At 47.6% G+C, this 15343-nt stretch overlaps 1 protein-coding gene across 8 annotated transcripts in view; it reads right to left on the bottom strand.

Moving 5' to 3' along the window:
• Nucleotides 1-520: 520 nt before the first annotated feature.
• The window catches only part of KDM2B (lysine demethylase 2B), a 244672-nt gene continuing 229849 nt past the window's right edge, over nt 521-15343 (bottom strand). For all 8 annotated transcript variants that reach the window (XM_075323468.1, XM_075323476.1, XM_075323495.1 and 5 more), the window contains 3 exons: nt 4088-4249; nt 3199-3417; nt 521-1835 (listed from right to left, as the gene is read on the bottom strand). In XM_075323468.1, coding sequence (XP_075179583.1) covers nt 1654-1835; nt 3199-3417; nt 4088-4249 — 563 coding nt within the window. In that variant the 3' untranslated portion in view covers nt 521-1653. The remainder of the gene's footprint in view (nt 1836-3198; nt 3418-4087; nt 4250-15343) is intronic.

Here is a 15343-nt window from a genome sequence, read left to right as displayed (position 1 = left end):
GCCTATACATTCAATTGTCTGGGTCTCCCAATAGAGCGACAAAGAAAGAAACTATTATATTATTATTATAGCTTACGCTTCTTTATCCTTCTGGACTGTATTTATCTTTTAATTTCCAGGCTAAAATCTATACAAGGGGTGTACAGATTTTCACAGTATTGAGATAGTAGATAACAGCTGCTGGTCATTTAACTCTGTGGAGAGAGGAGTAGTTAGGCTGGAGTCACACTTGCGAGAGACTCGCGCGAGTCTCACATCGCATCACCCGGCATGGCCACACACCCTCCTGACAGGAGTGGGTCAGCTGCATGTATTTCTATGCAGCTGAGATGCTCCTGTCCGGAGAGCTGCAGCCATGTCGGGTGATGTGATGCAAGACTTGCACGAGACTCTCACAAGTGTGACTCCAGCCTTAGAGGCAGACGCAGACATTGTGCTCGAATGTCTCCTGAAACGACAACTGCAGACCTTCTATTTCTTCCTTCCATCCGCTTTTATTTGTGAAATGATTGTCAGTAGATTTAGTAAAAGATTTTAATAAATGTGTTCATAAATAAACATGATACACTTTTAAATTCCAACAACATTACTTACATTAAAAAAGTATACATCTGACTCCATGGTGCCGGAGTGGGATAGACTTACAATGCATTGATGTAAATGCATTTACCTGTGTAGTCTCCTATACAGTGATAACCCCATTTTTATATTTCCAGTGCAAGGGGCATCTATTATACAAAAGGAGATTTACAAGTGGTGTTTGAAGAGACCCAAGTTCTTCTTTGTACCTGATCTGGCTCTTTAACTATAACAATCTGTAGCCAGTAAATGGTGGTAAACATGTCCTGTGAACAGTTAACACAAACTAAGATTAAAACGGCTTAAGGGCATTCTACAAAAAGAAAAGGAAAAAAAAAAAAAAAACACCTTACAACAATGGCACTTCTGAAGGCTAGTATGTAAGTCAGAACCAAAGCTCTGGACAAAAGTGTCCAGTGGCACAACAGTGGAGATTGCCTGATAGGTTTGCCCTGAATCACTGTATAATTTGTTCAACAGGCCACAAAACGTCATGCTATGCTGGATCTTCATGTGCAGAAAGGATCAGTGTCAAAATGAATAAACATATAGGTCTGCTCAGCATGCATATGTTTCATGTAAAAAGCGAATTTAAACATGCTTTAGAAGTGGTCACACGCAATGTTGGCTTCACTGCCTTCATTATCTGTACATGGAAGGATCAGCAGTTTCACCCCTCACCAACTTGAAAAGTAACACTGGCATCATACATTGTAAACAGAACTTTCAAATAGTCATATACAAAAATATTTCTGCATAATGTATGACAAATATTTTTTTTTTTCAATTAGATTTGGAAGGCTTCTATGTTCTGGGTGGTCCACTTCTAAAGACACACAAAGCTCAGAAATTGAACAGTTTAAGAGCCAATACAATAAACGTTACCAAGTACATGCCCTTGGATTTTCAGGAAGTGTCCTTTTGTTCCAGTGTCAACCTTTAACAGCTGGTGTACGTAATGCTGGAGGAAGTCTTGATATAAAGGAGGCCGGTCAACCTCAAACCTCTACTTTTAAGGCCAATTTTGTCTTTCAGTTGCAGCGATAAGAAATGTCTAAATGACGTTTCATGAAATTAGCTGATCTTGTGAAGCAGCTTTTCCTCTGTTTGTCCAAACTGTACAATTACAGACATTTCTGCTATGAACTGTTCGCAGCTCTCTTTAGTAACTTGCTTGCAGAATCTCAGGTCTATCAGACAGATGTTGCCGCATCGTTTGAAGTATGTCAGGCACTGGTCTGAAACATTATTGCAGTCTGGGGGAAAAACAGAAGAAAAAAAAAAAAAAAAAGTTTACTAGCAAATATATTGAGTTTTACCTCCACCCATTCATTTACCATCTATATCTAGAATTAGAAGAGAGTATGAAGCAGATCTTAAGGCCCTTTTACACGCAACGACATCACTAACGAGATGTCGTTGGGGTCACGAAATTCATGACACACATCCGGACTCGTTAGTGATGTCGTTGCATGTGAAATGTACGAACGACCGCTAACGATCAAAATTACCTAAATCGCTGACACGTCGTTCATTTTCATAATATCGCTGGACGCAGGTTGTTCGTCGTTCCTGAGGCAGCACATATCGCTACGTTTGACACCCCAGGAACGACGGACAACACCGTACCTGCGTCCTCCGGTAACGAGGTGGGCATGTCTTTCCTTCGGCTGTTCTCCACCCCTCCGCTTCTATTGGCCGCCTGCCGTGTGACGTCGCACGAACCACCCCTTTAGAAAAGAGGTTGTTCGCGGGCCACAGCGACATCGCTAGGCAGGTAAGTATGTGTGACGGGGACTAACGATATTGTGCACCACGGGCATCGATTTGCCAGTGACGCACAAACGACGGGGGCGGGTGCGATCGGCAGCGACATCGCTAGCGTTGTCGCTGTGTGTAAATGGGCCTTTAGTCAATTGAGAAGGATAAAAGTACGTTTTTACATTGAGGCTGTTCTCGCTTATTGTTGTGACTGAGCAGCAAATATTAATGCAGCCAAAAGCAGAGTATAGAGATTTAAATAAACCTATAAATCCGGAAATGGAAATTTCACATCTTCTGCATTCCCTCATTTATAATAGTTTTCTCACGCTGTAGATTTCATATTAATGTCCTAACAAATCTGATAAATTCGGCCACATCACATTCAGTATGATGATGTATTGACACTTTCCTAATTGAGATTTCAGGGGAAAGGAGGATTAGGCATCTCAAATTTCAACATGTCCGATTCTTTATTCTTATGTAACTCTGATGTAATCATAAATTGGCTAAGGAAGTTCACAAGATAGATAACGGCTACAAACGCGCTGTCAGTTCATTCACTCTGCTGTCGGACATATATTGATGCAATGAGGCCGGAGCTTTTTTTTTTAAATTATTATTATAATTTAAATGCACGCAATTAGGTTTTATTTAAAAAATATATTAAACACTTTTTGCAAAAAATCAACAAAAGGTGCAAAATCGATTATCTTTCCTTCATGTCATATTATCATGTCATAGTACTGCAAAAATTCTGTCTGTACCAAAGAAAATGACAATTATGTTTAAAAGGCAGTGCGTGGTTATTTTATCTGGAATTAGGCATCACTAAAGCTTTACTCTGATCACTTTTACCTGATAAATTAATTTCTGATAAAGAATCCCTGGTAGATGTACCCACTGCAGTGAGCAGATTAATGGACTGATCAGTAACATGGTTACAGAAGCTCAGATCCAGTTTAGAAAGAAGAGGCATGTGCCGAATCATCAGTCGCAGTGAGGTGTCTGTGATGTCCAGTCCTGCTAGACGAAGCTCTGTGATATTCCTCAATTTACTGCGGTTGTCCATCTGACCTGCAAGAATTTCAAAGAAAGCAAGTAAAGAATGGTATATTTCAGTCATTAGACGTGATTGCAGAAATGTTGGAGAACACAAGTCATCTAAGGCTGCTTTCACACATCCGGTTTTTCCTGTGCGGCACAATCTGGCACTTTGCAGAAAAACTTCTACCGTTTTTTTTTGCCGCCGGTTGAGTTTTTTTTCGCATAGACTTACATTAGTGCCGTATTGTGCCGCAGGGGCTTGCGTTCGCTCCGGTTTTTGCCGCATGCGGCAGATTTAGCCGATGCGGCGGCCGGATGGAACGTTGCCTGGCACATTTTTTTGGCCGGCAAAAAAAAAAAAAAACCCGCATCCGGCCGATGCGGCGCGATTTGGAATGCATGCCTATGGACGCCGCATGCGGCGTCCTGCGGCAAACACCGTATCCGGCCGCCGCATGCGGTTTTTTCCACTGCACATGCTCAGTAGCCTGACTCAAGCGGCAAAAACCGGATGGGCCGCATATCAAAAACTTATGCAAAGGATGCGGTATTGTCGCCGCATCCGTTGCATAGGTTTTAGAGCCGGATTGGCCGGCTCTGCTAAAACCGGAGGTGTGAAAACAGCCTAAGAAATAAATACTGAAATTCTAGTGAAGTACATTGCGATTTACAATGCTGCAGTGTTTTGTGGCTGCAGTACCTGGTCTGTTGTCTGTTGGAGGGGACAGAAGGTCCCTCATCTGTGCATCTTTCAGCCCTTCTACCCATTGGACATTTAGAGATCTTAGCAATGGACAGCTGGAACTACAAAGAGCAGAAACAGCAATCCAGGAGCAGCCGGATAAATTAAGTTCACGTAGGGCTGGAATTTAGAATGGAAAAAAAAATAATAATACATGTATTAGAAAGAAGGTGATCTACTGTAGGTTTTACAACCACAACAAATCAATTATTGCATCAAAAGCCTCAGTCTTTAACTTTCACCCAGTGCAAATATAGTGAATGTATCCAGAAATAAGACAACTAAACCATTGTCATTAGTCCCCTTCACCCCACCCCAACAACTTTCCGTTTTTGCTCCTCTTCTTCCAACGGCCATAACTTTATATTTCCGTCAATATAACCATATGAGGGCTTGTACAATTGTTGGGGTTTTTTTTGTTACCATTTTCACTATATGGGAAAACAGACCTGGCATTATAATTTCCCAGGACAGGATGATTTCATAGATACCAAACATGTACAGTATAGTTTTAACTTTATCTAAGTGGTGAAAAAAAATTCAGAGGTTTGTCAAAAAAAGAATTGTGCTTCTGTTGCCATTTTCCAAGACCCTGTAGAGTTCTCTTTTTTTGAGATCTGGGACTGAGTGATGGCTTATTTTTTTTGCGTCTGTTACGTAATGTGATGTTTTGATTGCCGAATTGATTTTAGATTTTGATAGATCAGGAATTTCTGAACTCGGTGATACCAAATATGTATTTTTGTTGTTTGTTTTATTTTCAATGGGGGCAAAAGAGGGATGATTTAAACTTTCCGCTCCCGCACTCCCCTCTCCCCCACATGTTGTAACGCACATGCTTTCAATTAAAGCTGGAAAAAACTCAAAGGTGAGATGCCGCCTTTCTTTCTCCATTTGGATTCATCAGAACACTGACTGCGCTGCAGGCTGAGCACCACCTGGGGCTGCTACATCAGTCCATTGACTGCTATCTGCAAGGTCTTTAAGTACGGCTCCACTCCACAGCAATTGTGCTACAGTGCTGATTTTCTTCCTTTTTGTGCACCCATTTAAAATATATACACATACATACATATACATACACATCCTAGGTTGTGAAGGGGTTAAAGCACCACTCCAACTTTTTTTTTTTTCCCAGCAGTGGAGTGGAGCTTTACATCTAGCTCCCGTGCCCCCGTCATTTACTCACCTTCCGACAGCTTCCCCTTTTACAGACACTGCTCCGGTCGCGCAGTGCCATCTTGTGCTTGTAACCTCTGACTGGCCAGAAATCAGAAGTTACATCACAAGATCTCAATGCATGTCTATGAGAACAAGCATGAGGTTTGAACAAGATGCATTGCGTTGTGACCTCCGGTGCGCTCCAACAATGGAGCTCACGACAGGTCACAAATCACAAGCAACCAACTGGAGTGCTGCTGGAAAAAGATGAAGACCCCAGAAGCACCCCCTCATTTAAAGCACCACTCCAACAGTACAATAAAAAAAAACAACAAAACACTGGAGTGGTGCTTTAATGGGAAAGCCTGCTACATTGGACATAATGGAGGAGCTGAGTAGATTCATAATAATGTTACAAAAGTAAGTACACCTCTCACATTTTTATACATTTTTTATTATCTATTTTCATGGGACCACACTAAAGATATGACACTTTGGTACAATGTAAAGTAGCCAGTGTACAGCTTGTATAACAGTGTAAATTTAGTGTTCTGTCTAAATAACTCAACACACAGCCATTAATGTCTAAACCACTGGCAACAAAAGTGAGTACACCCCTAAATGAAGATGACCAAATTGCGCTCTATTAGTGTTACAAGGTCTCAGGTGTGATATTGGTGTCATCACTCACATACACTCTCATACTGGTCACAGAGTTCAACATGGCACCTCATAGAAAAAAAATCACTGAGGATCGGTGAGAAAAAAAAAAAAAAAAAAAAAAAAAGCATTGCTGCTCTACATAAAGATAGCCTAGGCTATAAGAATGCCAAAACCCTGAAACTGAGCTGCAGCACGGTGGCCAAGGCAATACAGCGGTTTAACAAGACAGGTTCCACTCAAAACAGGTCTCGCCATGGTCGGCCAAAAAGGTTAAGTGCACATGCTCAGCGTCATATCCAGAGGTTGTCTTTTTAAAACAGACATATGAGTGCTGCCAGCATTGCTGCAGAGGTTAAATGGGTGGGTGGGGTGCCTGACCAGCACTGACCAGCCTTGACCAACCTGTCAGTGCTCAGACCATACACTGCACACTGCATCAAATTGCATGGCTGTCGCTCCAGAATCCTCGCTTAAAGATGATGCACAAGAAAGGTCACAAATAGATTGCTGAAGACAAGCAGATTTAAGGCCACGTCTCACTAAGCGACATCGCTGCTGAGTCACAGTTTTTGTGACTCAACAGCGATCTTTCTAGCGATGTCGCTGTGTGTGACATCCAGCAACGACCTGGCCCCTGCTGTGAGGTCGCCGGTCGTGGCTGAATGTCCTGGACCATTTTCTTCAAAGGCGATGTCCTGCTGGGCAGGACGCATCGCTATGTTTGACACGGTGACAGGGTCCCAATGACAGCAGGGATCGTTATACAGGTCGCTACTGAGTCGTTGGTAGGGTCTGACTGTGTGACATCTCACCAGCGACCTCCCAACGACTTACCAGCGATGCTTATCAGGTCGCATAGTTTTCGGGATTGCTGGTAAGTCGCTAAATATGATGGGGGCTTAAGAACATGGATTACTGAAACTACGTCCTGTGGTCTAATGAGACCAAGATAAAGTTAAACTTATCTGTTTCAGATGACGTCAAGCATGTGAGGCAGTAGCCAGGTGAGGAGAACAAAGACAAGCATGTTGTGACTATAGTCAAGCATGGTGGTAGGTGTGTTATCGTTTAGGCTGCATGAGTGCTGCCGACTGGGGGAGCTACAGTTCCTTGAGGGAACCATGAATGCAAACATGTACTGTGACCTAGTGAAGCAGAGCATGATCCCCTCTCTTTGTATTCCAACATGATAATGGACCAAAACACACTTCCCAGACGACCACTGGTTTGCTAAAGAAACTATGAATGAAGGGTGCTGGACTGGCTAAGAATGTCTCCAGGCCTAAAAACTGTATTGAGCATCTGTGGGGCATCCTCAAACAGAAGGTGGGGAAGCGCAGGGTCTCTTAACATCCACAAGCTGCATGATGTCGTCATGGAGGATAGAAGAGGATTCCAGTGGCTCCTGTGAAGCTCTAGTGAACTCCATGCCCAAGAGACTTAAGGCAGTGCTTGAATTAATGGTGACCATACAAAACATTGAACATTTGGGCACAATTGATTGATTTTCACTTAGGGGTGTACTCACTTTTATTGCCAGCGGTTTTGACATTAATAGCTGTGTGTTGAGTTATTTAGAGGGCACACCACATTTACATTGTTATACAGCTGTAACTGACTGGTTTATATTGTATCAAAGTGTCATATCTTCAGTGTTGTTCCATGAAAAGATAACAAAATATTCAAAAAAAATGTGAGTGGTGTACTCACATGTGATATACTGTAAATATCATTGAGAAAAGATTGACTATCTGGCCAAATTCAGATGTCTATATCACGGTCCAAGTATGGACTACAGGTCTCTTGACCCGAACTCAACAGTATTAAATACGTCTTATAAGAATGTGGAATAAAAGGTCAGGAGACCTGCGGTCAGTTTGTGTTCCTCAGTCTATATTCAGACTATGTTTCACAGAATTCAGCATAACTTGAATCTTATCCATTTAAATCTCTGTTCATTCTCGACTTAGGGGTGCTTCACACACAGCGAGATCGCTGCCGGGTCACGTTTTTTGTGACGCAGCAGTGACCTCATTAGCGATCTCGCTGTGTGTGACACTGAGCAGTGATCTGGCCCCTGCTGCGAGATCGCTGCTCGTTACACACAGCCCTGGTTCGTTTTCTTCAAAGGCGCTCTCCCGCTGTGACACACAGATCGCTGTGTGTGACAGCGAGAGAGCGACGAAATGAAGCGAGCAGGGAGCAGGAGCCGGCATCTGGCAGCTGCGGTAAGCTGTAACCAAGATAAACATCGGGTAACCAAGGTGGTTACCCGATATTTACCTTAGTTACCAGCCTCCGCAGCTCTCACGCTGCCTGTGCTGCCGGCTCCGGCTCTCTGCACATGTAGCTGCATTACACATCGGGTTAATTAACCCGATGTGTACTGTAGCTAGGAGAGCAAAGCTAAGCGGTGTGCGCTGGTAACTAATGTAAACATCGGGTAACCATACCCGATGTTTACCTTAGTTACCAGTGTCCGCAGCTTCCAGACACCGGCTCCGTGTGAGCGCAGCGTCGCTTGCACGTCGCTGCTGGCTGGGGGCTGGTCACTGGTCGCTGGTGAGATCTGCCTGTTTGACAGCTCACCAGCGACCATGTAGCGATGCAGCAGCGATCCTGACCAGGTCAGATCGCTGGTCGGATCGCTGCTGCATCGCTAAAGTGTGAAGGTACCCTTAGTAGTGAAGGGGACAATCCTAATCAATGTCTGACAGCAAATAAATCAAACAAAATATAATTACACTGAATCTTCTCAGCTCTTCCTGCTGTATAACATGCTGCTCATAGATTTTCAACCGTTAAGACTCTTTAACCCCTTTCGCTTGTCAGGTACGGATGGGGGTATGGAGGAAGCTCAAGAAGAAGGGAATTTTGTTTACTTACCGTAAATTCCTTTTCTTCTAGCTCCAATTGGGAGACCCAGACAATTGGGTGTATAGCTACTGCCTCCGGAGGCCACACAAAGTATTACACTTAAAAGTGTAAAGCCCCTCCCCTTCTGCCTATACACCCCCCGTGGGATCACGGGCTCCTCAGTTTTAGTGCAAAAGCAAGAAGGAGGAAAGCCAATAACTGGTTTAAAAACAAATTCAATCCGAAGAAACATCGGAGAACTGAAACCATTCAACATGAACAACATGTGTACCCGAAAAAACAAAAATCCCTAAGAAAACAGGGCGGGTGCTGGGTCTCCCAATTGGAGCTAGAAGAAAAGGAATTTACGGTAAGTAAACAAAATTCCCTTCTTTGTCGCTCCTAATTGGGAGACCCAGACAATTGGGACGTCCAAAAGCAGTCCCTGGGTGGGTAAAATAACACCTCGTGATAGGACCGTAAAACAGCCCTTTCCTACAGGTGGGCAACCGCCGCCTGAAGGACCTGTCTACCTAGGCTGGCGTCCGCCGAAGCGTAGGTATGCACCTGATAATGCTTGGTAAAAGTGTGCAGACTCGACCAGGTAGCCGCCTGGCACACCTGCTGAGCCGTAGCCTGGTGCCGTAATGCCCAGGATGCACCCACGGCTCTGGTAGAATGGGCCTTCAGCCCTGAGGGAACCGGAAGCCCAGCAGAACGGTAGGCCTCAAGAATTGGCTCCTTGATCCACCGAGCCAAGGTGGATTTGGAAGCTTGCGACCCTTTACGCTGACCAGCGACAAGGACAAAAGAGTGCATCCGAGCGGCGCAGGGGCGCCGTGCGGGAAATGTAGATTCTGAGTGCTCTCACCAGATCCAACAAATGCAAATCCTTTTCACATTGATGAACTGGATGAGGACACAAAGAAGGTAAGGAGATATCCTGATTGAGATGAAAGGGGGATACCACCTTAGGGAGAAACTCCGGAATCGGGCGCAGAACCACCTTGTCCTGGTGAATCACCAGGAAGGGAGATTTGCATGACAGCGCTGCTAGCTCGGACACTCTCCGAAGAGACGTGACCGCTACTAGAAAGGTCACTTTCTGTGAAAGGCGAGAAAGGGAAACATCCCTCATAGGCTCGAAAGGCGGCTTCTGGAGAGCAATTAGAACCCTGTTCAGATCCCAGGGCTCTAACGGCCGCTTGTAAGGAGGGACGATATGACAAACCCCTTGCAGGAATGTGCGTACCTGAGGAAGTCGTGCTAGGCGCTTCTGAAAAAATACAGATAGCGCTGAGACTTGTCCTTTAAGGGAGCCGAGCGACAAACCTTTTTCCAAACCGGATTGTAGGAAGGAAAGAAAAGTAGGCAATGCAAATGGCCAGGGAGAAACTCCCTGAGCAGAACATCAAGATAAGAATATCTTCCACGTCCTGTGGTAGATCTTGGCGGAGGTTGGTTTTCTAGCCTGTCTCATGGTGGCAATGACCTCTTGAGATAATCCTGAATACGCTAGGATCCAGGACTCAATGGCCACACAGTCAGCTTCAGGGCCGCAGAATTCCGATGGAAAAACGGCCCTTGAGACAGCAAGTCTGGTCGGTCTGGTAGCGCCCACGGTTGGCCTACCGTGAGGTGCCACAGATCCGGGTACCACGACCTCCTCGGCCAGTCTGGAGCGACGAGGATGGCGCGGCGGCAGTCGGACCTGATCTTGCGCAGCACTCTGGGCAACAGTGCCAGAGGTGGGAACACATAAGGTAGCCGGAACCGCGACCAATCTTGAACTAAGGCGTCCGCCGCCAGAGCTCGGTGATCGTGAGACCGCGCCATGAAAGCTGGGACCTTGTTGTTGTGCCGGGACGCCATTAGGTCGACGTCCGGCATCCCCCAGCGGCGACAGATCTCCTGAAACACGTCCGGGTGAAGAGACCATTCCCCTGCGTCCATACCCTGGCGACTGAGAAAGTCTGCTTCCCAGTTGTCCACGCCTGGGATGTGAACTGCGGATATGGTGGATGCCGTGTCTTCCACCCACGTCAGAGTCCGCCGGACTTCCTGGAAGGCTTGCCGACTGCGTGTTCCTCCTTGGTGGTTGATGTATGCCACCGCTGTGGAGTTGTCCGACTGAATTCGGATCTGCTTGCCTTCCAGCCACTGCTGGAAGGCTTGTAGGGCAAGATACACTGCTCTGATTTCCAGAACATTGATCTGAAGGGTGGACTCTTGCTGAGTCCACGTACCCTGAGCCCTGTGGTGGAGAAAAACCGCTCCCCACCCTGACAGACTCGCGTCCGTCGTGACCACCGCCCAGGATGGGGGTAGGAAGGACTTTCCCTTTGACAATGAGGTGGGAAGAAGCCACCACCGAAGAGATTCCTTGGTCGCCTGAGAAAGGGAGACGTTCCTGTCGAGGGACGTCGACTTCCCGTCCCATTGGCGGAGAATGTCCCATTGTAGTGGACGCAGATGAAACTGCGCGAAAGGGACTGCCTCCATTGCTGCTACCATCTTCCCTAGGAAGTGCATGAGGCGTCTCAAGGGGTGTGACTGACCATGAAGGAGAGATTGCACCCCTGTCTGTAGTGAACGCTGTTTGTCCAGCGGAAGCTTCACTATCGCTGAGAGAGTATGAAACTCCATGCCAAGATATGTTAGCGATTGGGTCGGGGTCAGATTTGACTTGGAAAAGTTGATGATCCACCCGAAACTCTGGAGAGTCTCCAGCGCAACGTTCAGGCTGTGTTGGCATGCCTCTTGAGAGGGAGCCTTGACAAGCAGATCGTCTAAGTAAGGGATCACAGAGTGTCCCTGAGAGTGCAGGACTGCTACTACTGCTGCCATGACCTTGGTGAAGGCCCGTGGGGCTGTCGCCAGACCGAAAGGCAGAGCTACGAACTGAAGGTGTTCGTCTCCTATAACGAAGCGTAGAAAACGCTGATGCTCTGGGGCAATCGGCACGTGGAGATAAGCATCCTTGATGTCTATTGATGCTAGGAAATCTCCTTGAGACATTGCGGCGATGACGGAGCGGAGGGATTCCATCCGGAACCGTCTGGTTTTCACGTACTTGTTGAGAAGTTTTAGGTCCAGAACGGGACGGAAAGACCCGTCCTTTTTTGGTACCACAAACAAATTGGAGTAAAAACCGTGACCTTGCTCCTGAAGAGGAACAGGGATCACCACTCCTTCTGCCTTTAGAGTGCACACCGCCTGCAGAAGAGCATCGGCTCGGTCGGGAGGCGGAGACGTTCTGAAGAATCGAGTTGGAGGACGAGAACTGAACTCTATCCTGTACCCGTGGGACAGAATGTCTCTCACCCAACGGTCTTGGACCTGTGGCAGCCAAATGTCGCCAAAGCGGGAGAGCCTGCCACCGACCGAGGATGCGGAGAGAGGAGGCCGAAAGTCATGAGGAAGCCGCCTTGGTAGCGGGTCTTCCGGCTGTCTTTTTTGGGCGTGACTGAGCCCGCCAAGAATCTGAGTTCCTCTGATCCTTTTGAGTCCTTTTGGACGAGGAGAATTGGGACCTGCCCGAGCCTCGAAAGGACCGAAACCCCGACTGTCCCCTCCTCTGTTGGGGTTTGGTTTGTCTGGGCTGAGGTAAGGATGAATCCTTACCCTTGGACTGTTTAATGATTTCATCCAAACGCTCACCAAACAGTCGATCACCAGAAAATGGCAGACTGGTTAAGCACTTTTTGGACGCAGAATCTGCCTTCCATTCCCTTAACCACAAGGCTCTGCGTAAAACCACGGAGTTGGCGGACGCCACTGCCGTACGGCTCGTAGAGTCCAGAACAGCATTAATCGCGTAAGACGCAAATGCAGACATTTGAGAGGTTAAGGATGCCACCTGCGGAACAGATGTACGTGTGACCGTGTCAATCTGTGTAAGACCAGCTGAAATAGCTTGGAGTGCCCATACGGCTGCGAATGCTGGTGCAAACGACGCGCCGATAGCTTCATAGATGGATTTCAACCAGAGCTCCATCTGTCTGTCAGTGGCATCTTTGAGTGCAGCCCCATCCTCCACTGCAACTATGGATCTAGCCGCAAGCCTGGAGATTGGGGGATCCACCTTGGGACACTGGGTCCAGCCTTTGACCACGTCAGGGGGAAAGGGATAACGTGTATCCTTAAGCCGTTTGGAGAAACGCTTATCTAGATAAGCGTGGTGTTTCTGGACTGCCTCTCTAAAGTCAGAGTGGTCCAGAAAAGTACTTAATTTACGCTTGGGATACCTGAAATGGAATTTCTCCTGCTGTGAAGCTGACTCCTCCACCGGAGGAGCTGGGGGAGAAATATCCAACATTCTATTGATGGACGCTATAAGATCATTCACTATGGCGTCACCATCAGGTGTATCCAAATTGAGAGCGGTCTCAGGATCAGAATCCTGATCAGCTACCTCCGCCTCATCACACAGAGAGTCCTCCTGCTGGGACCCTGACCAGTGTGATGAAGTCGAGGGCCGCTCATAGCGAGCTCGCTTAGGCTGTCTGGGACTGTCGTCCGTGTCCGAGCCGTCACCCTGGGATGCATGGGACACCCCCGGAGCCCGGAGCTGTTCCAACTGAGGGGGACCAGGGAGCAATGATTCAACAGTGCCCATGGTCTGAGTTACTGGTCTAGACTGCAAAGTTTCTAGAATTTTAGTCATAGTCACAGACAATCTATCAGCAAAAACTGCAAACTCTGTCCCCGTCACCTGGACAGTATTCACAGGAGGATCTCCCTGGGTCACCTCTAGCAGAGGCCCCGGCCGAGCAGTTGCCACAGGGGCCGAGCACTGCACACAGTGGGGGTCAGTGGAACCTGCCGGTAGAGTAGCCTCACATGCGGTGCAAGCAGCATAGAAAGCCTGTGCCTTGGCACTCTTGCTTTTTGCGGATGACATGCTGTGGTCTCCTCTGAGCAATCTAGGAGGGTATATAGCCAAGAATCACCAGCGACCGTACAGTGCAATGTATAGCATGCAAGCATAAAAATACAAATGTACACTTCGGCACTAGTGGGGTCAGCACCAGAGGTGCCGCTTACCGCCCGCTCAAACGCGGGTGTGTGGTCGCCAGAATCCCGTGTCTGGGTCTCCCAGAACTTGTCTCCCCTCTCCAGCTCAGACTGCACACAGGAATGGCTGCCGGCGTTCTGTGAAGAGGGGCGGACTGTGGGCGTGCCTCAGACAAAGTGCGGGAAACTGGCGTCCCACTGTGCCCAGTGTGAGGGCTGGAGTATGTAAAGTAGACTCCAGCCCTCTGCGCTGACATTCTGAACAGCGTCCCGCCCTTCCCCTGACTGGCAGGCCTGGGGGCGGGAACGAAACGAAACTAGGCCGCAAAAGCCGGGGACTCGAGTAATAAGCGCGGCCGTCATACATGCACGGCCAGCGCGGAAGTCCCCGGCGCACCACAAGTCCCAGCCGCGCCGCAGCGTAAACTGACAGCAGCGGCCGGCGCGGCAGTTCCCAATACATAGACTCACTCAGCAGAGCTGTAGTGAGTAGTGGCACAAGCGCGCGGCGCTGTTGTCCCCGGCGCACTAACATACCCAGCAATGCTGCAGTGTGTCTGCGTCTGTATGGGGACACAGAGTACCTTGATGTAGCAGGGCCATGTCCCTGACGATACTCAGCTCCATATCCAGCAGATTCCCCAGGGGCTGTGGATGGAGCACGGTCTCAGTGCCTGGAGACCGGTAAAATCCCACTTCACCCAGAGCCCTAAGGGGGATGGGGAAGGATGCAGCATGTGGGCTCCACCCTCCGTACCCGCAATGGGTACCTCAACCTTAACAAACACCGCCGACAAAAGTGGGGTGAGAAGGGAGCATGCTGGGGGCCCTAGTATGGGCCCTCTTTTCTTCCATCCGACATAGTCAGCAGCTGCTGCTGACTAAACAGTGGAGCTATGCGTGGATGTCTGACCTCCTTCGCACAAAGCATGAAAACTGAGGAGCCCGTGATCCCACGGGGGGTGTATAGGCAGAAGGGGAGGGGCTTTACACTTTTAAGTGTAATACTTTGTGTGGCCTCCGGAGGCAGTAGCTATACACCCAATTGTCTGGGTCTCCCAATTAGGAGCGACAAAGAAATGAGCATGCACCATACCTAACAGAAACTGTTAAATACAGCTAGCATCTGGCTGCAATAGTAGCAATCAGGGTTAAAGGGAACCTGTCATGTCCTCTATGCCCTCCAATCCAGCAACATTCATACCTAGATACCCAAATTCCCTGCTTACCCGCCCAGTATAACACTATTCACGAATATGAATGTTTAAACAAAACTTAGAAACCTCACTTTCCCTATGCTAACTAGGGCCTTGACTAGTTGAACTGGCTGTTAGTACCCCAGACTAGTCGGCCCCCTTTCCATGTCATCATGCCTCTGCACTCTGATGATGCCAAAACAGGCAATGGAGAAGACGGGGAAAATCAAGTTCTCTCTTCTCCACACCTGGGATCTGATTCGCTCATGCGAGAAAATTGGATCACAGTAAAATGACACTTTGCTCAAACTCTGTTGCTAGC

This window comes from Anomaloglossus baeobatrachus, chromosome 1 (assembly GCF_048569485.1).
Source record: "Anomaloglossus baeobatrachus isolate aAnoBae1 chromosome 1, aAnoBae1.hap1, whole genome shotgun sequence".
Classification (NCBI taxonomy): domain Eukaryota; kingdom Metazoa; phylum Chordata; class Amphibia; order Anura; family Aromobatidae; genus Anomaloglossus; species Anomaloglossus baeobatrachus.
The sequence above is the reverse complement of the archived record's forward strand: the minus strand, read 5'-3'. Positions and strand labels throughout refer to the sequence as shown.